The sequence below is a fragment of the Pocillopora damicornis genome, chromosome 2 (genome assembly GCF_964200805.1).
Source record: "Pocillopora damicornis chromosome 2, jaPocDami1.2, whole genome shotgun sequence".
NCBI classification, from domain to species: domain Eukaryota; kingdom Metazoa; phylum Cnidaria; class Anthozoa; order Scleractinia; family Pocilloporidae; genus Pocillopora; species Pocillopora damicornis.
The window spans coordinates 36,432,650-36,460,311 of NC_142671.1; the positions used below are offsets into that span (position 1 = coordinate 36,432,650).

The 27,662-nt window shown below is 39.1% G+C and overlaps 2 protein-coding genes across 4 annotated transcripts; one reads left to right on the forward strand and one right to left on the reverse strand.

The window, feature by feature from the left end:
- Positions 1-438: 438 nt before the first annotated feature.
- On the reverse strand, positions 439-26,775 carry LOC113685579 (uncharacterized). 3 transcript variants are annotated; one of them, XM_089196628.1, is made up of 5 exons: positions 26,397-26,775; positions 24,330-24,476; positions 23,321-23,743; positions 22,676-22,825; positions 439-1,459 (listed from the first exon to the last, which is right to left on the reverse strand). In XM_089196628.1, the coding sequence occupies exons 1-5, from the start codon at positions 26,658-26,660 to the stop codon at positions 1,232-1,234; spliced, it is 1,212 nt and encodes a 403-aa protein (XP_089052754.1). In that variant the 5' UTR covers positions 26,661-26,775; the 3' UTR covers positions 439-1,231. The 3 variants fall into 3 exon arrangements, with proteins under 3 accessions (XP_089052754.1, XP_089052755.1, XP_089052753.1); XM_089196629.1 differs by lacking the exon at positions 439-1,459 and adding an exon at positions 20,636-20,765 and having other exon boundaries at positions 26,397-26,763; XM_089196627.1 differs by lacking the exon at positions 439-1,459 and adding an exon at positions 21,458-22,471 and having other exon boundaries at positions 26,397-26,769.
- LOC149051101 (uncharacterized) lies at positions 6,838-20,641 on the forward strand. The gene is made up of 17 exons (XM_089196626.1): positions 6,838-6,961; positions 9,654-10,000; positions 10,274-10,438; positions 10,990-11,103; positions 11,248-11,370; positions 11,998-12,094; positions 12,207-12,425; positions 12,859-13,235; positions 13,713-13,880; positions 14,467-14,577; positions 14,932-15,048; positions 15,362-15,452; positions 15,911-16,291; positions 17,108-17,230; positions 17,660-17,785; positions 18,580-18,924; positions 19,565-20,641. Exons 1-17 carry the CDS (start codon positions 6,892-6,894, stop codon positions 20,185-20,187), a joined length of 3,597 nt encoding a protein of 1,198 aa, XP_089052752.1. The 5' UTR covers positions 6,838-6,891; the 3' UTR covers positions 20,188-20,641.
- Positions 26,776-27,662: the final 887 nt, after the last annotated feature.

Here is a 27,662-nt window from a genome sequence, read left to right on the forward strand (position 1 = left end):
TCAAAAATGTTCGGATGGGATGTCTTTTAGGCGTGACGTGATGTGGAAAGTAAATGCAGGCGAAATTTTAGAGAGCCCTAAAGCAACCCAAGAAATATGACACGATCCCTCTAAAATTGTAAATCACCATAATATAATGTCCTTGCTTATGAGAAGAAAGTATCTTTGACTATCAGATATTGCTTTATATTTAAATACTATTCACCAAGCCGCGAAAACAGTGATGTAACATAACGCAAAGCGATGATTTTAACTCTTGTATTCCTGCAATGATTACAAACTTTTCCAGCGCAAATTCCGCGTGCGTTACTCGGAAGTGAATGGCAGGGGATATTCGGAATTTGAGTAGCCGATCAGAGCGTGCCTTCAACGCTATCTATTATTTAAGTATATACTAAATATAGACAAGATAAAAAGACTGGTAAAAACCAAACCAAGTAAGAGACAAAAAAAGCTTTAATACAAAAGCAGAAGCGGATAAATTGAAGTACCAAACGCTTTAAGCGAGGGATAAAGTAACACTTATGTTGGAGTAAATCACATCAATCCCTTCAATGCGATCTCTCCTTACCAAGAGGGCAGTACTCGATAAGGTAACAAAACTATGATGTACCCAGCCATTACCCTCTCTGTTCGGCTATTTTTCGTTAATTTCGGTAACTTTCAACTCCTGAGGCAAAGGTTTTACTTCCGGGTAACGCGGCTTTGAATTAGTCACATTTAGAAGTGCATTTCCCTATCTCCTCTGACAATTAACTATTTTTTGTCTAGCATGTGATTACGTTGTTTTAAAACTCATTATTTTCGAGTATTTAGGCTTATTTTTTATGCTATAAAACTGTTCCCGTTTTTCTTCGGCAAGAAAAAGAAATAAGCGTCGCAATTTCAAACTTTTCCTACTCAGCTGACGCGAACGAGGTACATAGAGTCACACAACAAAAACCAAAGTAATCACAACGTGAACAAAAAAAAATTACAGCTATAAAAAAAGCATGTTAGGCAAATTTTGAAACCTGCAAGTGAAACAAAAGGCAGTGACTACATCGCGATGTTTTAGAAGTTTTTGTGAGTTTTACAGACCGATTGCACGGGGGACGCACTAAGGTAGAACTAATGCAGGTTTACTATCGAAACTTGGTAAAAAGTTACTCCTTGGTTTCAAGATTACTATGAAATAATTTTACGTTTATGTTTTACGTTTATGTTTTACGTTTAAAGACTATCGTGGAGGTTAAAATGCAAGAAAATAGGCACTCATGCCTGCCAGGAAAATAGTAATAGACGGGAAAATTTCATGACTGGCGTTCGGTTTTGTGGGTGAGGTTCCAGTCTTTGCTGCCATCGCTTCCTTTATCATGTTATGTTTGCCATTTAATACTCCGGCAACTGTGTGTTTTGACAGGTCAACGTTTGCATCCGTTCCGCGGGAAGCCCACACAATTGTTACTTCGGTATCGCTCTGATAATGATTGACAGAAAAAACATGTAGGTGAATAATGCAAACGAACAATCGAAGGAACGGAGGGACGAAAGGAGGAAGGAACGAAGGAACGCGGGGACGCGGGGACGCGGGGACGAGGGGACGAGGGGACGAGGGGACGAGGGGACGAGGGGACGAGGGGACGAGGGGACGGGGGGACGAGGGGACGGGGGGGACGAGGGGACGGGGGGACGGGGGGACGAGGGGACGGGGGGACGAGGGGACGGGGGGACGAGGGGACGGGGGGACGAGGGACGAATTTTAGAGCCAGCATTGTCTAGCAAAGAATCTTACCTGAAGCTGCACATCATTAGGGGTGTCTCCTGTCACAGCACCCCTGTGATTTTTTTTGATTTTTTTCGTTCGACCGCTCAAATATCCAAATTTTCACCGTGAATATTACCCGAGTTGTGTGACCTCGTGTAACGAATTTACTTGACCTCTGATATTCCTGTCAACACAATCCTTTGTTTTATCATCTAAACTTAATCCCCTGTCATTATTGAAGCTGGAAAATAAATATTTATTTTTTGGTGAATATTTTTGTCCGACATACTTTTTCTATGTCGAAAAGTAGTATCAAAACAGACAGTTTTAACAATGACCGATATGACAGAATCTACTGAGCTTCTAGTTTAATTTTATAAGAAAAAAGGATGGTTATAAAGTTACTGTAAACATTTCCTTGTGTATTTGTGTCGTTCTATCGTGAGACGAACTCAAAATCCGGCAAAATTTACTTGCTAGCGACTATGAAATATACATTTTGTGCCTATTTGTCGCCACCGTTTACTGGCATAAATCACTACAGTTTGTAAAAAAATCTAGCATAATACTCTTACCTCATTTATTTATGATTTTATGAGCTGTTTCGATGATGAAGTTATACTCTACCACATTTTAGCCAGATTTAATATGCAGTTTATAAAACTTCTCCACATCGTTACATCAGTTGCATGACTAGCGTGATACAAATTCAAAGATGAATCAACCTCCGAATTACCAAGAGATGGGTTTTTTCCCCTCTTTGCATATCTATGAAAACCTTCCAAGAATTACTGTATTCAGAAAACTAAAATGTCCAGATCCATCAATGATTCCATTGCCGGCGGAAGTCAAAAAATGTTCGCGAAAGTCAATTCGATTGACAAGCTATATACTGATTTAACTAATTGATCTGTTGGATAAGCGTTTCATCTTACATGCTAACAAGGAGATTTGCAGACAAAACTTTTTTCTCTTCACCGAAAATCACATCAAAATTTGTCCTTGCTAAATTTCAAGTGTGCTGCCCGTATCAGCACCCTCCGAGGAACCCCCTATACATAAGAGGGCGGAAATTTCGAAAATGATCCCTATAAAAGGTACCTGAGTCTTATCCGTGTGGGAGTGGCAACAAATGATGTCTACACCTAAATAGTACCAATTTAAACACAAAAAATTGAAAAATCCTAAAAATAAAAACTCCTTTATCGATATGCTCCAGAGGCTCAAGTCAGATCATTAAAATCGTCCCAGTAATGCTTATTTCAGGTATTTTATTGAGCGAAAAACATCCTAAAGGTACTAGCTAGGTCTCTGGTAGTCCACTAAAGTTTGAGACATCGTAAAAGGTACCAGATCACTGATTTTGACCCCTGAAAGGTAAGACAAGCAGCCTCACTCATATCCGATCGTCTGATGACTCGTTTCGAATAATTTTACTCTGCTATCATGCGGCGACCGGAATGAACTCGTTCTTGAATAAAACTCATTCCCAAATTATGTAAAAGGCCCGTAAGAGTTTTTATTCCCAGAGCATCACGCGTTGCTCTCCCGCCAGAACACTATAAATTTCAATATGCGCTGCTACTGAAACAACGATTACCGTATTTCTTCACCTATAAGCCAAGCGATTTTTCAGTAATTGACACAAAAGTTTGGGAGATTTTTTCACAAGAAACGGGCTTTGGCTTATAGCCGAGGGTTCGGAATTCAAAAACAAGTACAAATTTAGTGTTCATGCGAAATGACCGTAAATTCCGTGACTGCAGCGCTCTTTACGTGACGTGCTGGAAAATTGACAGGCAGTCTTGCAGGCATCTTAAGCTTGCCAGAAAGAATAGTCGCCTGGTCTCGTCTCCAGCGTCGCACCATGGACTCGCTAAGTCCATAATCTCAAGCGACCTCCGAGCTGTTTTGTACAGCTTTAGCCTCCGCGAGAACTTTTATCCTGAAAGCCATAGTATACGAAAAGCGGCGTGCTTTTGGCATGATAAGAAAAATAACAGTGACGATAGAGATTCTCGGTTGAAACGTTAGTCAGGTTACAGTAACTGAGAGTAATATTTTAGAAAGTAATACCCAAGCGTAATCCAATAACCGAAACAACTAACTGGTCTTATAAAATCATAAATAATTAAGGTAAGAGTGTTATTTTTTTTACAAATTGTAGTGATTTATGCCAATAAACGGTGGCGACAAGTAGGCACACCATGTACATTTCATAGTTGCTAGCAAGTAAATTTGGCCTGACTTGAAGTTCGTCTCAAGATAGAACAACACTAATACACAAGGAAATGTTTACAGTAACTTTATAACTATCCTTTTGTCTTTTAAAAGCTAGAAGCTCAGTAGATTTTGTCATATCGGTCATTGTTAAAATTGTCTTTGTTTTGATGCTACTTTTCGACATAAAAAAAAGTATGTCGGACAAAAATATTCACCAAAAAATAAATATTTATTTGCCAGCTTCAATAATGACAGGGGATTAAGTTTAGGTGATAAAGCAAAGGATTATGTTGACAGAAATATCGGAGATCAAGCAAATTCGTTACATGAGGTCACACAACTCAGGCTATATTCACGATGAAAATTTGCATATTTAAGCGTTCGAACGAAAAAAAATCAATTCTCGAAAACCGAAATATATTTTGACCAAAAAACTACACCACAATTATTAGGACATATTGGGCTACAAAATATGAAAGTAGGAGAGAAAGCGAATTTTAGAGACTTGCCGCTGTTTGTATGATGCATGTTGAAATTAGCTCTTAAATAGCTCAGTGGGTTACACAGTTTCTTCGATTCCTCTTAAAGATTTCAATAGCCTGTTTCTAGAACAAGCAACCTTTAAACCTGGAATTTTATATCCACTTTCAGGGTCACAACTGAAGGTTTACCTCTAGGTATCTCATTAACTTGTCAACTCATCATATGAGGCGCGTTTTTTCCATGAATTTGCATTGCATTGTTCTACATGATACAAAACACACGTTAACAGTAATTTGAAGATGGCCTCAGCGGCAGTGGTTATGATTTCTAAGAGCCGTTTTTAGAAAATATAAAGAAAAGGCAATAACGGGACTGTATTTCCTTGGAAATAAGCACCCACCCTAGAAAATGCACCGACTCCTAGACACCTCCTCCCTGACTTTCTTAAATAGTAGGAATGGAAGGAAAACCTGTCTCTGTTGCCGCTTTGCATAAAACCTTGTTAAGCCTCAACTAGATTGAAATCAGTACAGGGGAATGATAAGCGTCTCCCTCCCCTCGACTAAGTGCCTTCCTTCCATGAAGCGCCTCTCCCTTAAGCCAAAATTTTGAATAAGCTCCCAGGAGCTTATTCGAGGAAATACAGTAACCACATTATCGAAACCTTGTTTAGATGTTAAGGTAATCTTAAACTGATCCCTCGTAGCTTTTTTATTAGGTATGCAAAGGGGAGCTTATTTTGGTATGCAAAGTGTTAGGGATAGGCTCGTTCCTGTTAGTTTCGAAACGCGTCATGTTTGTTCCGGTCTATTATTTCTTCGTTGGTTAATGATTATTACTTAATAAGTTTTTATTTCAATCAGTTTCATTTAAGCACATGTACCAGATTTCATCGCTATAAGTTGCTGTCGACGCCACCAATTTTGTCTGCCATTCATGTACGATCCGTTATCGGCGATTCATCTACAATCATTAGGAGCTAGAGCAAAGTAAATTTTTCTTTATTTCACATTTAAGATATTTCCTTTTTTTTTTTAACGTACATCGATTTATTTCTCGCTTTCAGTTCCCTTTATAATCGCTTCATTGTTAATTAGGTTAGTGTTACATTTGTCAGGGATATTTTCTTAGTTTAGTTTCTCGTGCATTTTTTTTAGTTCAAACCACACAAATTCAGCTACAACGTTACTATCAATCATAACTACGCTATCTTCAATCGTACTTCGCCCTCCTCATCTGCGATTTCACACCGATCTTCTTATTTCGTTTGTAATTTTGATTACGTACTTCATTTGATTAAACCGTGATATATATTGTGCGTTCGGATTGTCTTCTCTGCTACACTGGTAACCTTTGAAGGTTATAGTTACTGAAGGTATTCATGCGCTTTCATCACCTTTTCTATCGTCGTTGTATATTTTATAGTTATAGCCTTTGACTTTAAAATGTGAGGCGTTCAATAAACATGAATTTATGTCTCTTTAATGGGTACCAAAGCGTTTAGTTATATCTAAATCGCATTTGCTTCTTTTTCGGCTGCATTGTGGCTTAAATAAACTCAAAACTACTATAGATATTTGGAAGACATCGCGAGTTTCGAGAAATTGTCAAGGACAGAATGAGAAGTGATTTCGAGCAGTTTAAATTCATATTTCTGATGCTGGTCGAGTCACATTCCCGGAGTCTTTAAGCCACCACATAAATTTACTTGGGCAACGAACAAGCAGTTTGCTTGAAAATTTAAAACAAGTCTCATCCAACAACAATTTGCACACTGAAATCATTTTAAAGATTGAGAATAATTCCTAAACGACTAGGGGAAAATAAATATCATTATGAGCTCGTTTCCAATGAGCAACTTTTCATCATCGCGGATGTAAGTTCGCTTGTCAATTTGAATCTACCAGTAGCAAGAGATTTAGGTTGAAAGGATGCAAAAAAACGGTCTTAATTTTGCGTTTTTCAGTTTATGTGTTCTGGCTTGTCTCACCATCCCATCTATTGATTTAGCTCAAGGTCAAGTACTTAAACGGATGTAATATCTTTTAAAGTCAGTTTCTAAATCAAGTTAAGTTATGTTGCTTGTTCACTGACCCCCATTTAAAAGGTTGCGATTCGATTCCATTTCTCGGAAATTGCAAAAAAAAGAACATTCAATTTGATAGATGAAAGAATTCAGTAGTGTATAGATAAACTTTAAATGCTGCCTCGTCGAGGATGCTGCTTACAGCTTGTATCAGTTTCCACGTGCTCTTTAATTTCTGTTTAACGAAGAGTAAAATTGCCGATCAGTCAAACCGAAACAGACGTCCACTCCAATAAGATTGATACCTGTCATTCAATGTCTAGAAGCACTTTTGCCTAATAGCAACTTTTCATTCCTTTCTGTGACAGTGTTCGTTTCTAAATGGTCGTGTTCACTTCAAAATTTGAGAGCAATGATGCTTTTTAGGAACAAAGGCGTGTTTCTTTTGAGTTGGCTCTGCTTTTACTTACCGCACGTGCAAGGTATTTTTTTTCGTTCAATTTCTTTACTAAAGCGATGTATATCAATGTCTTTATTTGCTTTTGACAATCGCTAAGTTTCCCGAGTCATCTTCAGTGTTATTTACTGTTAGAAAAAAATATATACTTCTGCTTAGTGAGCTAAAAAATGGGTAAACAGAATGTTCGTCTTTAAGGCCATGATTAAGATTGATATAATGGATAGTTGGTTTCTTTTATTTTTTCATAAATCAACTTATTTTTGGGGAAGGATGAAACAATGCGTTCACCCGGGAAGCATGTGATTCCACCTTTCATTTTCTCTCTTCTCGATATGTTCAAATTTCAATCAGAGTAAAAAATCCCTGCAGTTAGCGGGTAGTATGTTGGGTCTTACTGCCTCTCTAAAAATATTCAAAGTTCGGGCGTATTATGGGATGACCAAGTGCCTGATCATGAGTCTGAGGTGTGGGACGCACTGTGAGAAGAAGTCGAGCTTTTATAGAAAAAAAAAATGTTTCCCCAATTATGGACCGAACTTAGTTTGATCAAAAAGTCTGGAATTTTTCTCTTACTCAAATTATCAACAATTTTTTTTCTGGAAAATTCCGCATGATCGTACGACTAAATTATGCAATTTGATCGGCTCACGCGAAATAAGCGTTGGTTTGCAGACTTTTTGCACATGTTAGACCGGGAATAATGGATATTCCAGTGGAATTCTCGCCATAATGAGTAAATTCAAGTTTGCGAAAGAAAGATACAACCCCAACCAAGTAAACTTTATTTGTACATCGCCAGAAAGTTTCGTTTTATGCTTCGTTATCCATCTCATGAACATACGAGATTTTTGAATTTTTTAATCGAATTCGGCTGACACGTTTTTGGATGAAATATGTGCACGTCAACTTGGACTATTGGAGTTTATAATAAAGTTCGGATATAACGCGCGCTGTCATTGGTTGAAAGAGCGTGCTCTATGAGAGTATAGAGCATAGAGCTGAGCTAAAGCTGCCACGCCATCTGCCATATTGTACTATGTTCGACCTTTTCCGGGACTTCTTTATAGCTTTTTTCCGACAATTGAAGGTGAAATTTCGGAACAAGCGAGCCGGCAAGTAGCAACAGAAGAACCAAACAAACGTTTGTAAACATACCAGGTGCCGTGATTTACGTTATTAAAACGTGAGCAGATACGAAAATCCTCAAAGGAAAAACAAAATAGACATTCCGAGTTTAAAGATTTTCACGCTCAGTTAGATTGCAAGCTTACGTACGGTAATAAAAATCAAACACAGCTAACACTCGTATAGTATATAAAGTTCAGTGTTCAAAAACAAAACAGAAAAAAACAGAAATGATGAAAAATATAACCAAACTGACATAATTGTTAAAATTCATACTAATCATGACGGTGTCTGAGCGAATATGATCATGCTGAAGTTCATCGAGGCTCGCTCATCATGGCGATCTCCAGTCATTACAATAAAGCAAGCCTCAGAAACTACATCGGCCGCCCTTCGAGTGAAAAAATAAGAGCTTGCTCTGATATCCTTTCCGATACGTTGAGTGGAAAGTCACATCAGCCGAGTTTTGCGGCGCTGTCATCCCGCGCGATCTTCATGTTCTGGTGAATTCGGCTGTCGTTCATTCAACAAGCACTCGCCTTGAACAGTTTGTTTTCTACCTTGTCATGTGAAAAAACTCACGTGTTTTTATGAGCCATAATTCGGCTGAAGTTCACTGATCATTTCGCTTCAAGATTCTGTATTAGAGACTTAAAAACTTCAAGCAAAAGTGAGTGTTAAATTCGACTTGCCGAACTATTTTAGTTTGTAAACTATCGTAGAATGTGAACTTTGATGGTTTTTGAACTTTGATGGTTTGACACTTTTGACAGCTTTAGTCTTGTACAACCAATCAGATTATTTGAACCATTCTAACAGGGATTCTGATTGGCTTACTGTAGCGTGCTTTATGAGAGTATAGAGCATGCTGACGACACTGTTGTTCGCTTTGGTAATAAAGTTTGTTTTGAAAATCGAATGTAATGCTTGGGTGATTTAACAGATTCTTTATTATAAAACAAATAGAGAAGCCTTGACTGTGCTCTGTTCTGTTATAAAGCACTTAGGAAGCGGCTAGAGCACTCAAGAAGTGGGAAGAAACACTCGACTACGTCTCGTGTTTCTCCCTACACTTCTTTCGTGCTCTAGCCGCTTCCTGCGTGCTTTATAACAGAACAGAGCACAGTCAAGGCTTCTCTATTTGTTAAAGAGAATGGTTTGAAAACTGCTCTTGGTCAGCGCTTTTCTCTCGAGGCAATTTGACCTCTACTAAACCAGATCGTTATATTATAGATTAGATGTTAGATTATAATCGTTATCTAGAATAGCGGATTTGGAAAAAATGAAAATAATTTATCAAAAAGAACGGCGGGGTTGTACAGGTGATTTTTTCTTGTCTCGTAAAATGAGACAAAATTTGAGACATGCAATTTTATCGTAAATTTTATCGTATCTTGACCTCTTTCTAAGTATCTTGATATCTCGTATCATCAGTATCCGCTTACTATTCAATTCTGCAGTAGATAAACAGCCTCTGGAAAATCCCTACAAAACCCTATAGTAGCATTCAATAAATTCCACAGTAATCCTCACGTAACCGAGTACTTATAGGTTAATTGCACCAGAAAGTTTTCAAATTTTATTCTTAGGAGTTGAGACAGGAAAACTTGCCATCAATCAGGAGGGAAGTTGCGGAGGCCATTGTCAGACAGTGACATTTAGCAGCCGTTTCTCCGGTGGAGCTCCGTATGTGTTCGCTTCTCTTAACCATGGAAATATCTCATCTATTGCCAACGATATTGCATTTGTTTGGGTTGAAGATGTCACTGCAGCTGATTTCAAAGCCTGTCTGGTGCAAGGAGGATCTAGCTCTAAAGGGAACACCACCATCGATTGGCTCGCGTTCCACGGTTCACAATCGGGAGTTTATCATGGAAAAGTCAGCTTCGGCCTGTTTACCACTGGAACAAAATGTGAACAGGTCACATTTCCTCAGGTAATGTATAAATGGAGTCTACTTCGGTTGATAAGTCTCGCCATGATGTTCACAAATTCATCAAGAGTATTAAAAGTCTTCAACTAATATGTAGTCTCCTCCGCAGCCGTTTGATGCGAGACATCACCACGATCAGAAGGCAACCACTTCCCTTGAAATTTTTGATAAGCGCGATGGTAACCCTTTATTTTGCTGAGGTAGAAAGCTCGTCTAACCATATTAGTGGGTACCATAGAAATGAAATATGCTCATAGATGGAGTTTTGCATATCAGGTCTTCTCACAGCTGCCTAAAGTGCAAGTAACTGTCAAACACACTGCTTCAAACCAATTACAGGACGTAATGAGTGTTTGGATTGAAAGCCTCTCCAGAAGTCAGTTTAAAGTTTGTCTGAGGGAATCAAGGACGTTTGATGGACCTCATCGCAATCTTGTGGTGGTATGTGGGACCGGTTCGATGTTCGATATAAACCCAATAAAACTCAGGTTAAGCATATTGTTGCAGGCATGTTCAATCAAAATTTTAATAAACTTTCTTCTCGTTCCAATAAAAGTTTTAGAAAATATTTCACCCTTTTAAACAGTAATTTTTGAGCTTCGAACATTTGGTGTGGTTAGTTTACCTATATCTTTGGAAATTAAAATCAAATGCCACAGGCAGACCATCAACATTGGCTATGTTTCACTACTCTGTTTTTATTATACTTGGAAGAGCATCTGTTGCGCCTGTCCAATTTCAGACCATTTCATGACATCCTTCTGGGAAACAACGCCTGAAATATCCGAGTTAAGCGGAGTTAACTTCAGCTCGAGTGATCTACTATTTCACTCATTATTATCCAATTAACTAATGGATATTCATACGAATAAAATTATGAGAGACGAGCTAGTTTGGTCATCAAGAAGTGAGTCACTTGTGAATTCTGAGAAAGAAAGAAAATGGACTGAAAAATTATTTTGTCAACGTCTTTATTTTCAACTGAATCCTAGAACTGGATGGCATATGTGAATCATCCATCTTCGTGGGGAGCAGAAGAGTCTTCGGAAGTTATGTTTTCTGAATATGAGACACCAAATGCAAGAAACAGTTACGCCTTATGCAAGGTATGTTCAAATAAGAGATGGCACTGCGCGCATTCATGTCTTCCCAGTAATATAGTATCGTTATCCTTAGTCTGTCAGGTACGTTTTGATCATCAGATCTGCATCTCTTCCACCAAATTGATTTTTTTTGCACATTTATTGCAGAACATCAACTTCACAAACCCATTTTACGAGCCACCAGTTGTTCTCACAACTGTACTCAATGGACGCAACAACCGTGTTAACGTAGGAAGTCAAGCCAAAGGTCCCTTAGTCAGTTGGCTGGAGGTATATCAACCTATTGTACACTTTCTTAATTGCTATGGTTGTAGAAGTTATGAAAAAAAAATTGATGTTAACTTTACAGAGAGAAGAAGGCTGCATTTAACCCTTGATAAGTTTTTTTTCATCACTGACAAATGAAACTGAATGACTCCTCCAGCCATCCATTTATTCGTCTGCCCATCCATCATTTCATTCCCTTCTACATTTATGCATGCATACATCCATGCGTGCGTGCTTACATGCATACATACACTCATGCATACACACCCATGTATGTATGAAGGTATGGATGTGTGCTTGTATACATGCATGTATTGCATATATGCATGAAGTATACATGAATGCATACATGCATGCATCCATCAACCTGTCAGTCTAGTTCAATAAGATATGGTGGCATGTATATGTTGCTCATTTATCACTTTCATACAATCTATAATACACGATGTATTTTCCGTCTTGGAGTAAAGAAGAGTGTTAACCATTCAATACGATTACTGACTGATGTTTCTCGGCTTCTCACAATAATTTTCATACCTCTTGACCCTTGACCCTCCTTCCACCTCATTTATTGGGATGAAGGAATTTTTATGAGAAGATCTTATCTTGTGCGACCTTTTTGTTTGATAGGAAGTAACCAAGTCTTACTTTCGAGTTTGTATTAAGGATGACGCAGGCTATGGTGGTCAGAGGGAAAATATAAATGTGAACTATTTAGTCATCGGAGGTAATTAACGTATAAAATCAACCATTTCCGTGTTTTTCTGTGTTTTCTTCTTCTTGTTCGTTTTCCAATATAGCTTTCTTTAATAACAGTGTTAAATGCTTGCTCTCTGCAGACCTCGAGCCCTGTAGGAATGTAAGCTGTAAAAATCACAGTCATTGCGTTGCCTTGGGTCCCCAGCAGGTCATATGTCGCTGTGAAAGTAGCTGCCCATCATTCGAAGAACAAGTCTGTGCCTCCAACGGCCGTACTTTCAGAAATCTCTGCTTACTGGAGAAAGAAATTTGTACAACAAGAGGAAACTACTCTTATTATCATCCGGGAAGTTGCACAGGTATCAGAAGTATGATTCTAATTAGTTAACCGTGAAGTTGAAGGTAGAGGAAGACAGATTTTGATCTGAATTTAACAGGAAAGGTAACTCAAGTGAGAGCGTCACTAAACAGACACACGTACATTTGGAACATAATGTTATGAAACTGGTTTTTGACAAATTCAGTCCTTTTTTGGGCGGTAACCTGATGGAAACTTCCTCTGGGTCTCCTGGTTGCTTCAAAGGAACTTTGTTAGTACTCTGCTTGATGATGAGAAACGAGCAACCACTGTACATGTAGCATTTATTTCATTGTATTAAATCATAATAAAAAATGCTTATCGACCAAAGAGTGCAAGAAAATATCTACATTTGTAACAATAACTTAGTCCTCTCACAGTACCATTTACTGAGTGGATTTGGCATGGACTAAATTGTTTCTGCTCATTTTCAGGTTTTCCACTTCAGAAAGGAAGACATAAGTTTCGGAACGTCCCTTCCTGGGCAGAGAATCAGTGTGAATCCATAACCTTCGATCCTTTCATATTTTATCCTCACAAGAAAATCTACGTTCAACTTACTGTTAATCACTTTAATTATTCTGATCCCGCAATCGTGCACGAGGCCACTACACCCTGGGTTGAGAATGTTAACATCACGCAGTTCACAGCCTGTGTCACTCGAGCTGGTAGAAATGATTACCCCTCTGATAGCTTTGCCGACGTTGATTGGGTCGCATATCAGGGTGCTCCCTCTGGGGGTGTGGCTGGCGAAGAAAAGTTCTCCAGATGGTGGACTGGAACTAGTTGTCAAACAATTACCCTTCCAAGCGTATGTTAAATGTTGTACTGATGGATTGTAAAAGATGGGGGGAGGCGGGGGAGGGGGGACTCATTTATTTGGCCTGAACAGGGTGTACCGCGTATCATAGGAGTCCTTTTTGGACTGGAACCCAAGCTTGATAGTTCTGGTGTACTCTTGTGTTTAAAAGAATTGCTTCATTTCACCGTAATTCTAAACATACTGCCAGGACGTTGCCTCCTAAATGATCGATATGCTCTAAGTCAATTGTTTTCATCAGAATAGCGAAAATACGGATTTATTTTCCTTAACAGGTTCAGGGTCTGACAGGTTCGGGGCGTACTCCTAAACGCGCTCCAAAGAGGTGGAGGGGGGGAAGGCTCCTGTGTCTCGCAGGTCGGCCTCCAATTGGCATAAATCAACGCAAGGTCACGTTTATCATCTAATCTGGAGAATTCATTCTGCTTGAATATACACCTTACATCCCCGTCGAATTATTTTTTTTAGGGAAAGTTCCTCGCCTCGCCAACAGTAATTGTAACTGCTGAACACTACAGGTCAGGTTTAAAACATGATGCTACCAGCGTGTGGCTGGAAGATGTCTCAGCGAGTTCGTTTAAGATTTGTCTACGAGAGTTTCAAGACTTTGCAGGGGTTCATGATGACATCTCTGTGGCAAGTATTAAAATATAGGAACAGGAAACTACAGGATATATATTTTTATTTTTTTATTTATTTTTTGTTTTTGTTTTGTTTTGTTTGGTTTTTACTTTAAAGTGCCATATTTCGGCTGGGCAAACCAGCCCTATTAAGGTATGTGTAATATCAAACATACAAATAACTAGCTTGATTTGCATTGCGGTTTAATAAGGTGTAATATAGTTTAATCCAAACAGTTGAATAAGCCGATTGTTCAAGTTTTTTGGAGATGCTCAGAATTTATTTGCCATTTAAGAAAGAAAAAGAAAGCGTCTTCAAGCTGACAGATTGAGTCTCTGTTACGAAAGTATTTTTCGGTGGGAATAAAAACTTTTCCTCAGCAGTATGAACACGGCAGGAAAGAAGAATTTCGCAAAGAATTTGGCATTTGCATTTAAAAGGTAAAACTCACATATCAGGCAGTTTGATTCTTTCCACGCTAAGTTCTCATTTTTTCCTTTTCCCCGACCGGTCCTTTTGACTCATTTCAATGCTCGACTGAAACTCAATTTACCGTGAAAAAAACTGATGATTTTTCTCTCTTTTTTGTACCTTCCTACAGAACTGGCTGGCGTTTGATTCTCTTCAGAGACCGCTCTTTAGGGAACACAATGATGTCAGCTTTCAAAACAACGCTTCGCCTGTTAAGAATCATAACTTTGCCTTCTGTAAGGTAATTTGAAGTTTCAATGGGGTGTATAACAAGGCGAAGTCTAACCTGTGCTAGGCTTTCGCTAAGCTGAGACAAGTGAAAAGCGAGAGAGCGAAAAACGGAGGAAGCACTGGAAAGAAAAATGGGGTTACTCTTAACAATCACTGATTCGCTTGTCTTCATTCGCTATGGGTAGAAATGGTTGATGTAACTGAGAACCCTGTTTCCATCCTCCAATTTTTCTCTGTTAGCTAATGAAAGACGATACAGTGAACAAATTGATTTTTCTTAAGTTAATATTGGCCATAAGGTTTTACGAGTTACTGACGTCTGAATCTAAACACACTTGCTCACCTTTAATTTTCTTGACCATAGAATGTGAGCTTCATTGGTAGTTACAGCAAATCCCCAACCGTACTTTTGACTGCTAAACATTCTACTTCTGGAGGAAATGCTGCTGCAGAATGCAATGGTATAGTGAGCTGGATTGAGGTAATTTGAAACTGTGTAAGAATGAATAGATAAAACTGAACAGAGCAAGCAGAAACTGTTACTTTTTAATCATACAGAGGAACGATCGGACGAGAATATCATATCATTTCATGCCATTTTAATGCCGCAACTGACTTAGCTATACGTATTGCTTAATTAATCCAGGATATCGCAGTAAAAGACAAGGAGAGCTCCATGTGCGGATACCCTTCAAATGATAAAATACGAATTTTCAAGCAGTTCTGTCGTCTGTCTTGTAAGCCTTGTAATTCTTTAAGATGTATTTATATCCTTTAATTTTTGTTTTCACCAGTACATCTCCACATCTGGCTTTAGAATATGTGTCAAGGAAGTCTTTGTCAACCGCTTTGATCCACTCACTGTATCATATGCAGTATTAGCAGGTAATCTTGTCAGGTGTTTTTATTTTAATCAAGGGGCGCGGTCCGTTTCCTGACGCATCTTGCGACACTTGTTTTCTTTACCTCCCCTCTTCCCTTCTCATTGCTTTGTAAGATTTTATAAACACCGCCTGGCGATGTAGAACAAGGTAGAAATGGAAATTATGTAAAATTTTGTGAATTGGTGTTTTGTAAGTGGTATCCTAAATGACTGTGTTTTGGAGCGTGAGTTAGAGGTTTGCACCATAAGTTTACGATCAACATTAGGTTTTAATTTTGAACGAACAAGGAAACAAGCAAGCCAAGGAAAACAAACAAACAAACAAACAGAAAACAGGAGACAGAAAGAATTTTACCTGAGTAAACAATACAAATCATGCTGGGACAAAAAGCATGTGCATCATAATGTTTTCTTATCGAAAATGTGATTGAAATAAATGCGTTTAACCTTTCCTCAAAAGACATATGTCAGGAAGGATGGGCCTATTATAAGGGATACTGCTACAGAAGAATTTCTTCCTGTGATTCCTGGGGTGGCAGCCAGGCAGCATGCGCCACTCTTGGGGCTAATCTTCCCAGCATACACAGTCAAGAAGAAAATGTATACATACAGAGTCTCCATGGTGGCGACCACTCTTGGCTCGGCCTTTCTAACAGGAGCACTGAAGGTACATTCGTGTGGAGTGATGGATCACAGTTTAATTTCCATTACTGGGCGAGCCATCAACCAAGCAATTTTCATGATGAGGACTGCGTCCATACTCTTGGTTTCCTTGCAAATCATGAGTATAAATGGAACAATGTTAATTGTACAGACTGTCATAAAATCACTTGCAAGAAAGGTAGGTCATCCGGATGATGGTAAAATTGTTTTTACTCGGAGCAAAGTTCTATGAGAAAAAGAGGAACACGTATACTTTCCTGGATTTTATAACACACGGGTTTCAATACCTTTTCCCATACGCGGCTTCCGATGGTGTAATAGGCGGCTGTTCCCGGAGAAGGGGCCTTACGATCTCTTTTCCCCCCTAGAATAGTCTGGAGGCATGCTCTCCAAGGAAAAAAATTGAAATCTAGAAGCTCTGAATGTAGTTCCAATATTCTGGCCATGAAAAAAGAGTGCTATTTGAAATAACTTTCAGGTGATGTCAAATCTTTGCTAAACCCCTATTTATTTTTTTTTCTTCATATACTAATTTTGGCTGTCTTTTACCAAAACAAAATTGAAAAGTCTTTTTGCATGGAAAACTTAACTCTAAAGCGCACCCGATTCGTACCTACATTACTTATCCTTTTTTGGTTTAATTTCAAATTTATATCTGAGTATAAAAAGCCAAATATGTTTTCAAGCCCAGTGGGGATTAATGTGTTTGTTACGCGCTAACAAAGATATTTTATGCATTATAATAAGGAATATTATTTTTTCAAAACATCCTATAGTTGCTAAACATAGTTTGATTATAGCACTCTGAAGGAATTCTTAAAAATCTTTCTGACATTTTGACTGAGAATTACAGCCCTTCCCCGAACAGTCACAGTTCTCTCCTTTACGTTCTTTCGTTAGCAAACTAAATACACAGCTTTGTTAAATGATGCTAAATATCAGCTGAGAAGTGATACTAAAAACACAAAGATTCTGTTTACATTTTTCTTCGTAGACTACAATGAATGCAAGGAATTTGCTCATGAATGCCCGGTCAACGCCGCTTGTGTGAATAGTCTTGGTTCGTACTCTTGCCAATGTCCAGCTGGATTTCGCCTTAACGGAAGAAGTTGCAGAGGTTTATAAGTGATGTAACTAATAGATAGCCAACGTCTAACAGGGCTCTCTTTAAACTAGCTATACTAAATGTGATGTCCCTGTTTAAATATTGATTAAATGGTCTAAAACAGTGTTTTATATCTAATATTTTCGTTATGAACTCAGCCAGGTTTTGTCGTGTATTGGCTAGAATAAAGAGACTGGTTGTTTTTCTCCGTCAAGTATCTTGTATCTATAGACCTTATAGTTTGGTAAGTAGATGAAGTAACAAGTGTAACTATTCTCATCTAGCTCTTTTATTTATCATTTCAGCCTTTCATGTTTGCAAGGAAACATTTGGCCATATTTTCTTCGATTTGATTTTAGAATTAAACCAAATGTTTTGCTTGTATTGTAAATAGGCAGCGCGTCGTGTCATGACATGAAATTCAGATCTTTTGTTGAACAGACGTTGACGAGTGTAGCTCTGGTTCATCTTCATGTCATGCTCAAGGCCAATGTGTGAATGTTCCTGGTTCGTACAACTGCAGCTGTTTGCCAGGATACGTAGGGGATGGAAAGGCGAAATGTGAAGGTAAAATAATCGGCAATAGTGATAGTTGGTTGGCTCGTCCTTTCTCACTTCAGGGCTAGAGCCTCAAGCTTATTTCTCTCAGTGAGCTTCACAAGGTTTATGTCTAATCTGTTCTAAGGACTAACAGGTAATTTTCGCTCGTTGTGGGCTACTGGGTGTGAAATTAAAACCATTTCTCCAAGACCTAAGTTCGTTTAACCCCGAAGATTATAACTTGCGACAGTCATATCTTAATCACCTTGACCGAAGAATATGCTAAAATTTCTAGAAGTATATGCAGCAAACTAAGGTGATAAATCACTCGGCCATTAACGTTTTACCTTGAATTTCTCTTTTGCTCATTTCCAATTGAACTTTCAAGGTTTAATGGTTTGGGTTTGTGGTAACTTATTATTTCTAGACGTGGAAATACTCTATCTCAAAGTCTACACCCTTCGTCTCGTTCCATTCTCATGCCATGCTCCCGAGCGGGAAGGCTAAATGCTGTGCTCAGCCCGTATGTCATGTCTCGAGCCAAATATTTTCCCATTCGGCCTCAACTGACCGAGTCAATTTACTTCATTTGGCTGTTGCCTTTTGCGTTTGTTACTCTGTATTACCTCACGTTGGACTGCGCGGCTTTTTTCGGCCTAGCTCGAGCGATCGCTTGCGGACCTCATGTCTCACGCACGCTGGGATTTTTACCATCATGCTTTTCAGTAATGGCGCTTGCGAGGCTGTACTTGGTCCATGATAAGACTTCTTTTCCACCTCTTTAAGCCCTATCTTACTTATATTTTCCTATTTTCCGACAGCTCCACGCCTGACAGCAACAAGCTCTTGCATGTTATCAACCTCAACAAATACATCTGGATACATCAGAATAACTCAAGGTGCCTCGCAATATAGCAACAATGAGGATTGTCGATGGAATTTTTCTTCCAATGCAGTAATAGAACTTGTCTTCTTCAGTTTTCGTACTGAATCGTCTGCAGATTTCGTGTCTGTGTACGATGGTGGGTCGCTGTCGTCGCCTCTGATTAGAAAAATGAGTGGATCTTCTCTCCCGCCACCCATCACGAGTTCTTCTGTTAATCTCTACGTAAAGTTTTCGTCTGATGGGGCAAACACGTACGACGGTTTTGAAGCCACATATCGAGGTAAACCTTAACACAAGGTGGTTCAAGATTATAATTAAAAAACTAGCCCGTCCCAGGCGTTCAGTTAGTAAAATTAAGAGCAATAGTAAACGGCGTGAAAAAAGCGAGGGGAGTTTGGGTCGGGTCGCATGACCCGGCCCAAGCCTCCCTCGTTTTTTCACTCCTCCGCTACTATCACGCTGTTTACCATCGTAGTTTTACCAACTGAACGCCTGGAACAAGCTTTTCAAATATTAGTTCTTTGATGGATCGTAGCACAATTATTTTTCAAGTAAATGTTCAGGTATGTTTCACCACTTTGAGGCGAGGCTTTGACGTATGACGCTACCATAGCAATACGATTTCCTCTTAGAAACACCCTTAGTTTTAAGTCTTATGTACGTGTTACTCGATAAACAAGTTCCGTGAGTGCTAATAGTTTTGTTAGGGAAAAAAGTTAAGAAAAAAGGTTAGTCAAACCATTAACAATTCAGAGCCACCCGCTGATTTTTATAATGTAAGGTGGCTCTAGGCTGTAGAGCTGAATTTACTCTCATCTAAAGTCATCCGGTAAACGGTTAGTTAATGTTATAGAAGAACAATGTCAGTTATCTTAAGTAATTTATGAACTTTGTACTTATTCTTTCACTTCTGTTATCAGTTCTTACCGCAGGATCCTTACGTATCAGTGGAAACACTACCGTTGGAAGGGTTGAAGTCTACTATGGTGGGCAGTGGGGGACAATCTGTGACGATGCGTGGGATATCAGCGATGCTAATGTAGTGTGTAGGCAGCTTGGCTACGCACGAGCGAAGCGAGCCTACAGTGGCGCCACCCACGGCCGAGGTACTGGTCCAATTTGGATGGACGACCTGGCATGCTCAGGCAGTGAGTCTCATGTATATGACTGTAGACATCGTGGATGGGGAGACCATGATTGTACACACAGTAGGGACGCCAGTGTGGAGTGTTTGTCAATCCGTTTGGTGAATGGTGGCGCTAACTATGGCCGCGTGGAGGTTTATCACAATAGGCAGTGGGGCACAGTGTGTGATGATTACTGGGATATGAATGATGCTAATGTGGTGTGCCGTGAGCTTGGGTTTCCCAGTGCATCATCAGCTCCTGAAAACGCGCGATACGGTCAGGGATCTGACCCCATCTGGATGGATAACGTAAACTGTCGTGGAGGAGAAGCTTCGTTAGTAAACTGTGCACATAGAGGCTGGGGAATCGAGAATTGTGGTCATTATGAGGATGCCAGCGTAATATGTAACACTTAGAAAACTCTGAAAATATTTTGCGAATTTTTACAATCTCTATGCGCTGAAACCAGATACATTATTATACTATGTAGAAGAGAAAGATCACTTCTGAATGAGTGAAACAGATTTAGAGTTAAAAATCAGAAGCTGTCTGCAAGTAGGAAGAGACAACATTTTCTTTGAATCGCAAATACTTTTGACTTAATTCTAAATTTTGGGTCCCAATTTCTTGAGTAAATTTTAAGTTAGAAACAAAGAGAACTTAACGTATTTGATTTTTTTCCTGAGGCTGAACATCCTTATGTTGATCAACAATCTGGTACGCTTTGAAAATAGCAACCTCATTGTGTAAGCTTTTATTTCACTATTTCCTTATTATAAATTTTGTAAACATTAAAAATAATGATTTGTACAACGTTCTCAAGAATATTGCTTCTGTTTTAATGGTAAATAAAATACTAGATATAGCAAAGTGGCGCAAAGCCTTTTTTAAAGTTGATAACAGCTTTCTTTCTTTTTTCAATTATCTCAGCGGTCTCTCCCTACTGCGTACGAAATGAACACCAATGTGCGTTCGCCTTCCTTCTTGCTTGTCCCTGTAACAGTGTTATGGTAGTAATGACAGTATTTATGTGGTTTCATATGTTTTTTACCTTCCTGTGATAGTTACTTGTGATGTGTCTCAGTTTTCACCCTTCCTAAATCCTTTCTACTGATGTTGAGTACGTCCGCTAGGTCCCTCCACGCTCAGTACGAAAGAGCAAGTAAGACTAGCGCGAATAGACAAACCTTTTTGGAATTCGAAGTCGTACTACAAATTGATTTTGGACTTGAATTTATGGGCGTAAGTTCAAAAATGTTCGGATGGGATGTCTTTCAGGCGTGACGTGATGTGGAAAGTAAATACAGGCGAAATTTTAAAGAGCCCTAAAGCAACCCAAGAAATATGACACGATCCCTCTAAAATTGTGAATCACCACAATATAATGTCCTTGCTTATGAGAAGAAAGTATCTTTGACTATCAGATATTGCTTTATATTTAAATACTATTCACCAAGCCGCGAAAACAGTGATGTAACATAACGCAAAGCGATGATTTTAACTCTTGTATTCCTGCAATGATTACAAACTTTTCCAGCGCAAACTCCGCGTGCGTTACTCGGAAGTGAATAGCAGAGGATATTCGGAATTTGAGTAGCGGATCAGAGCGTGCCTTCAACGCTATCTATCATTTAAGTATATACTAAATATAGACAAGATAAAAAGACTGGTAAAAACCAAACCAAGTAAGAGACAAAAAAAGCTTTAATACAAAAGTAGAAGCGGATATATTGAAGTACCAAACGCTTTAAGCGAGGGATAAAGTAACACTTATGTTGGAATAAATCACATCAATCCCTTCAATGCGATCTCTCCTTACCAAGAGGGCAGTACTCGGTAAGGTAAACAAAACTATGATGTACTCAGCCATTACCCTCTCTGTTCGGCTATTTTTCATTAATTTCAGTAACTTTCAACTCCTGAGGCAAAGGTTTTACTTCCGGGTAACGCGCTTTTGAATTAGTCACATTTAGAAGTGCATTTTCCTATCTCCTCTGACAATTAACTATTTTTTGTCTAGCATGTGATTACGTTGTTTTAAAACTCATTATTTTCGAATATTTAGGCTTATTTTTTATGCTATAAAACTGTTCCCGTTTTTCTTCGGCAAGAAAAAGAAATATGCGTAGCAACCTCTAACTTTTCCCACTCAGCTGACGTGAACGAGGCACATAGAGTCACAGAACAAAAGCCAAAGTAATCACAACGTGAACAAAAAAACATTACAGCTATAAAAAAAGCATGTTAGGCAAATTTTGAAACCCGCAGGTGAAAGAAAAGGCAGTGACTACATCGCGATGTTTTAGAAGTTTTTGTGAGTTTTACAGACCGATTGCACGGGGAAAGCACTAAGGTAAAACTAATGCAGTGCAGGTTTACTATCGAAACTTGATAAAAAGTTACTCCTTGGTTTCAAGATTATTATGAAATAATTTTATGTTTATGTTTTATGTTGAAAGATTATCATGGAGGTTAAAATGCAAGAAAATAGGCACTCATGCCGGCCAGGAAAATAGTAATAGACGGGAAAATTTCATGACTGGCGTTCAGTTTTGTGGGTGAAGTTCCAGTCTTTGCTGCCATCGCTTCCTTTATCAAGTTATGTTTGCCACTTAATAGTCCGGCAACTGTGTGTTTTGACAGGTCAACGTTTGCATCCGTTCCGCGGAAAGCCCACACAATTGTTACTTCGGTATCGCTCTGATAATGATTGACGGAAAAAACATGTAGGTGATTAACGCAAACGAACAGACGAAGGAACGAAGGGAACGAGGGAACGAGGGAACGAGGGAACGAGGGAACGAGGGAACGAGGGAACGAGGGAACGAGGGAACGAGGGAACGAGGGAACGAGGGAACGAAAGGACGAATTTTAGAGCTTGCATTGTCTGGCAAAGAATCTTACCTGAAACTGCACATCATTAGCGGTGTCTCCTGTCACAGCATCCCTGTAGAACTCCACCGTGGTTCTCCCGTCCTTTTCACTCGCCTTTGTGAGGAAGAAGCTTTGTTTCGGGTCTTTGGGTGGTTTTGATAAGGACGTGCTCCAGTAATCCTGTTGGCAAATTATGACCAAAGCTATTGTTTTCAAAGTGCATATTTGTAGATTTTGTTAAAAGTTAGCGTGCCCTACTTAGTTTTTTCTTTAAAATGAAAGTTCATTGCATGTTATTATTCCCTATTTTGTCGCTCTTTCATTAGCAATACGTCAGCGAGTCATTAGCTCAATGAGTCATTCATGGAGTCAATCTCTCGGTCAATTTTCTGTGAGTCAATTAGTCAGCCATTCGGTCAGTCAGTAAGTCACTCAGTCAGTCAGTCCGCCCGTCAGTCAATAAGTCAGTCAGCCATTGAGTCAGTCAGTCAGTCAGCCAGTCAGCCAGTCATTGAGTCAGTCAGCCAGTCAGCCAGCCAGCCAGTCAATCAGTCGGTTGGTGTATCGGTAGGTTGGTCAGTTGGCCACGCCAGTCAGTAAATTAACTAACCAATCAGCTTGTCACTCAGTCCGTCAATCAATTCGTTCATTCATCCAGGCTTCCTTAATACCAACCCCGATATATCCGGCATTGGAGGCAAACCCAGCCACCGCTATATCGTAGTTTTTCATGCCTCTTCCATCAGGTGTTGTGGTAAATCCTACAGCACACCAACCGGTTGTCTTACAAGTCATCTTGAACATCAGCTTGCTGTTACTGTAGGTCCATTCGAGTTTGAAGGAGCCATCAGGAGACATGACACTTGCATATTTTGGAGGAGCCATTGGAGTCGTGGGAGCCACCGATTCTTTTGTCGGCATCGTTGTTGCCGATGGTTGTATGGTTGTTGTTGATGGCAACGGCGTAAGTTCCATCGCTAAAGAAATCAAGTTATACTTCCCATCCAATATTTTGGTCTTATCGTGTTTTGACAAGCGATTATTGTTTGCATCACTGTTGGCCTTCGAGGCAAATATTACTTTAACTTCAGTAGTATTCTGCACAAAGGGAAAACAAAAGTATTTTATCAAAAGATTTGGCAAAAAGATGTTTGATTGCGATATCTTAGGCTAGGTTTTAATTTGTCGAGGGCAGGGGGGGAAGCGTTCAATGGTGGTCTGTCAGGTCAGACATGTTCCCTAAGAACATCTTTCTTCCATATTTTCTGCGGAGTATTCTTTGGACGGGGAGGGAGGAATCTGAGATACGCCGCCCCCATCCCCCCTGAAAGACTTCCGCCCTCCCTACCCCCCTCCCTATAAAAGCTTTTTATGCATGATATCTCTTTCAAACGACAAATATCTGTACATTCGGAAAGCAAATCCTGTCGTATCAACGCCTGGAAATCTCAGCAGACCCGACAAGAACTGTTACGCCTGATCTACTGGTATGGCTTCACTCAGTCTAAAACTTAAAGTGCTCATCTTAATCATGTGGTAATTCAACCTTACGAATCCTTTTCGAGCCACGAAGAACTCGGCTTTCTGGCACAAAAGAATATCAAATCGACCTAAATACAAACTAGAAAAGGCGAATTTAGAGCACTTTTGTCATCTTCGCGCAACTAAATATCGTCATAAATACCTTAAATTGGACATCTTTGACATCTCCCGTCTCAGCATCCCTGTAAAACTCCACGGTAGTCTTCCCACCAGCCTCAGAGGCTGATATGAGTTTGTAATTTTGTGCTACATCTTTCGTTGGAGGTCCCGGCCCTTGGCTCCAGTAATCCTGTCAAAACAAAGTCCAACCACCTCAGATTTGTCATGATGCTTCGAATTAAAAAAATGCTTCCACTGAAAACTTCACCCTAAATCTCTATTTACCAGAGATCTTGTCGATTGAGTATTGTAAAACCAAACTTAACGTACTCACGACAGCCAATCAGAAGAAAGAAAAAGATACAAGAAGGGTAATGATAACTCAAATAAATCATATCTAGTCAGCTAAAAGCCCAGGAAAAAATGAGTGCTTGAGTCGTGATTGGTTTTGGTTTCGCATTAGATTGGTTGAAAGGGTAGCGAGTCAGATCGTTTCCTACAAAATTATCAGCCAGTGAGTAATGGGGAACTAGTTTACCAAACAAACCTAATTTTACGACTAGAAATATTTTAAGTCGACCGTCAATTAGCAAGATTGCCCACGTTAAATTTCATACGAACAACCACGCGATGTGGTCACAATAACTGACACTTACAGTGAAATAACTAGACTAGAAACATTCCATCCTCACATTTGGAAAAAAATGTTATCACTTCGTCACGAGAGCGAATCAGAGGAAGATAATAAGATATTAGTTCACCAAGAGAATTCGTACAAAATTTCTTCGGATTTCGCGAGGCAAAGCTCAATTTTAAAGCGACATAGAACTTGACATACAGCTAGTCTGTTTTTTAAATATATGTGACATGTCCAGACATGCAAGCAATCTGCCTCTTATTGTGATCAACGGGAGCGCGGGCGTCTTGAAGCAAATATTTTTCAAATGATTATTTGTTTTCTCCTAGTCTGATACTTGATTGGAATGGAATCTACGGGTCTATCAAAATTGTCTCTGAAAGACAGGAACGAATTATTTCGCAGAAAAACATTTCTTACAGGGTCGTGGTCAAATAACGCAAACAACATATTTTGTTTTCTCGCTCCTTATTTCTATCTTTTTGTTTGTATTTTGGTTGATAACTTAGCAACAAAAACTCGCACTAATTTCCTTTCCCCCTTTATTTGTCCACTGGAAAGTAACATCTAATCTTGCAATAAAGAAACAAAAACCATTGTCACCCCGTGTAAATAAATACTGATCGGTCTTTAAGGATGTCGCGTCGGCAGTTTTATGAACTCTTTTGTACAAGTCCCTCAATATCGCGTAGAGTTGAGATTATAACCAGAATAAGTAGGCACATATTTTTAAGTCAAAAAAGGCTTTCAAAGTTTTTAGAAGCCTTTTGGAAAGAGCCATGTCCGCTTCGAGACAGTAAGGGCAAACCAGAAGGGTCAGGATGTTTTTGAATTTTTAATACAACGCAGTCAGATGTAGAGTCCTTCTAGATAATCCTATGGAAAAATCTTAATACGTGAGTTATGCATTGTTAAGAAAATGTAAAAGATGAGCTCCTAGGAAACATTAGAATAACAAAGGAATGGAGTATAATATATTCGCTTCTTATAATTTAATAAAGAAACCTTTTTTTTGCGACTCAAGGAGTGACAAACCAGCTCGCCGAACTTAACAGTAAATTTTTCAGAGTTTAATAATTTTTTTCATTTTTCTTTTTATTGTATTGAACTCAACTTAAAGGAAGACTTTCCGGAAAATGCACTAAGCCAAATAAAGACCAGGTGGAGACCTGAGAGCACCTTTAAACACAACCCCCTGGGGAAATATCAATTAACTGACAAAGATTGAGAACCTTTAATGAACTCGCTCAGAACACGACTAAAGTCTAAGAAAGACTTAATGTCGGTTTTTTTTTTATATATGGTTTTCATTTGTTATTGATTTCAATACGGGCTGTAAGGATTATTTTACTATTCGTGCGTGATCTCAATGCCTGCTAAAGCATTTTGGCAAAATATACGCAAACGTTTATGTGTTAAACAAAAATAATAAAAAAACGAACTGATAAGGAAAAATATTGCAGATTTACTCACATCCACGTATCCAGCGCCAGAGGCATATCCTGTCACGGCTATATCATATCTAACCATGTTTTTGCCATCGGCTGTTTCACTAAACGCCACCGCGCAATAACCGGTTGTTTCACAAGTGAGAGTGAAAATCAACTGGCTGTTGTTGTATCTCCATTGCAGTTTATAGGCGCCGTCTGAAGATTTTAGGGTAGTATTCGAGGTTGCACTGATCTCGCTAAAGGTAAGTGAGGTCAAAGCAAGTGCTACAAAAGCAAAGAGCGCCATGTTTCACCCTTCTTAGCCTTGCGTGAGGGTGACGCTTTCATTCAACTCTGAGGTTATGAAGGTGACTATGATTGATTTGAAGATATATTTACTTTAGCTTTCGGATTACGTCACATGAAAACAATGACGTTTGTTGGGGCGAAAGGAAATCCCGAACGTCTTGAAAGTTTCAATTTTAGTACTTTATTTGGCAATGACGACCAAACCAATCTACAACATTCTGTGCATGACAAACTCATGCTTTTTGCTTCACTTGCAGACTTATATTTGCGTCAGAGTTGTTGACATTTATGTGTAAACAACATCGTCTTGTAAACTTGAACCGGATTAGCATTTGTTTCTAAAATGTTTTCAGCATTCCTTGACCGCAGAGCACTATTTCGAGACAAAATTGCAGGATTATTTTTGGAACAAGCGGTGGGTGTGAAACTGGAGAACGCATTCATTTCCAATTTAGAATAGTTTACAATGCTCAAACGACATTAAGATTAGAAAAAAAAATTGAAAATAAAGAAACACAGGAGTCGGTGGTGGTTAAAAAACTCCAATGATTAATTTGATTTATTTGTTCCCTTGCGTTCTTCATCATTTTTCAAAAAGTTCTGATATTTTTTTCATCACAAAGCTACAGTCTCTTAAAAAGACCCTGATTTTAGCTTTATCTACTTTATGGCAAAAAGTGTACGATCAGCTCAGCTATTTATCATCGGAATTGTAAGCCGCAGGATTTCCGGCAAGATTCATCTTTCTGCCGAAAGAGAGTTGTAAAAAAGGTGCCCTGATGTGTTTGCGCGCTGGGCCCGGCATCGAAAGAACCAGATTGGAGCCCCGGTCGAGGTTGCTGCGTTGCCTTCCTAAACAGAGTACTTCACTCTTACAAATGCCTCCCTCCGCCCAGGAAGCTATGATGAAATTGCAACTGCAAACTGTTCGCGAAACTTTACGCAGTTCTCAGGAAGAATTCGCAACTACCTGAAATATTTCCCATGGGTAGTGGGAAGA

What these genes read in the sequence shown, in the direction of transcription:
- LOC149051101 (XM_089196626.1), top strand. Translation starts at nt 6,892, where the DNA reads ATGATGCTTTTTAGGAACAAAGGCGTGTTTCTTTTGAGTTGGCTCTGC. An exon ending in ATAACTTTGCCTTCTGTAAG is followed by an intron (nt 14,578 to 14,931) that starts GTAATTTGAAGT and finishes TCTTGACCATAG; the next exon opens with AATGTGAGCTTCATTGGTAG. An exon ending in TGGAAAGGCGAAATGTGAAG is followed by an intron (nt 17,786 to 18,579) that starts GTAAAATAATCG and finishes ATTTTCCGACAG; the next exon opens with CTCCACGCCTGACAGCAACA.
- LOC113685579 (XM_089196628.1), bottom strand. Translation starts at nt 26,660, where the DNA reads ATGGCGCTCTTTGCTTTTGTAGCACTTGCTTTGACCTCACTTACCTTT. An exon ending in CCAATGCCGGATATATCGGG is followed by an intron (nt 22,826 to 23,320) that starts GTTGGTATTAAG and finishes ATTTGCCAACAG; the next exon opens with GATTACTGGAGCACGTCCTT. An exon ending in CTAATGATGTGCAGTTTCAG is followed by an intron (nt 1,460 to 22,675) that starts GTAAGATTCTTT and finishes AATCATTATCAG; the next exon opens with AGCGATACCGAAGTAACAAT.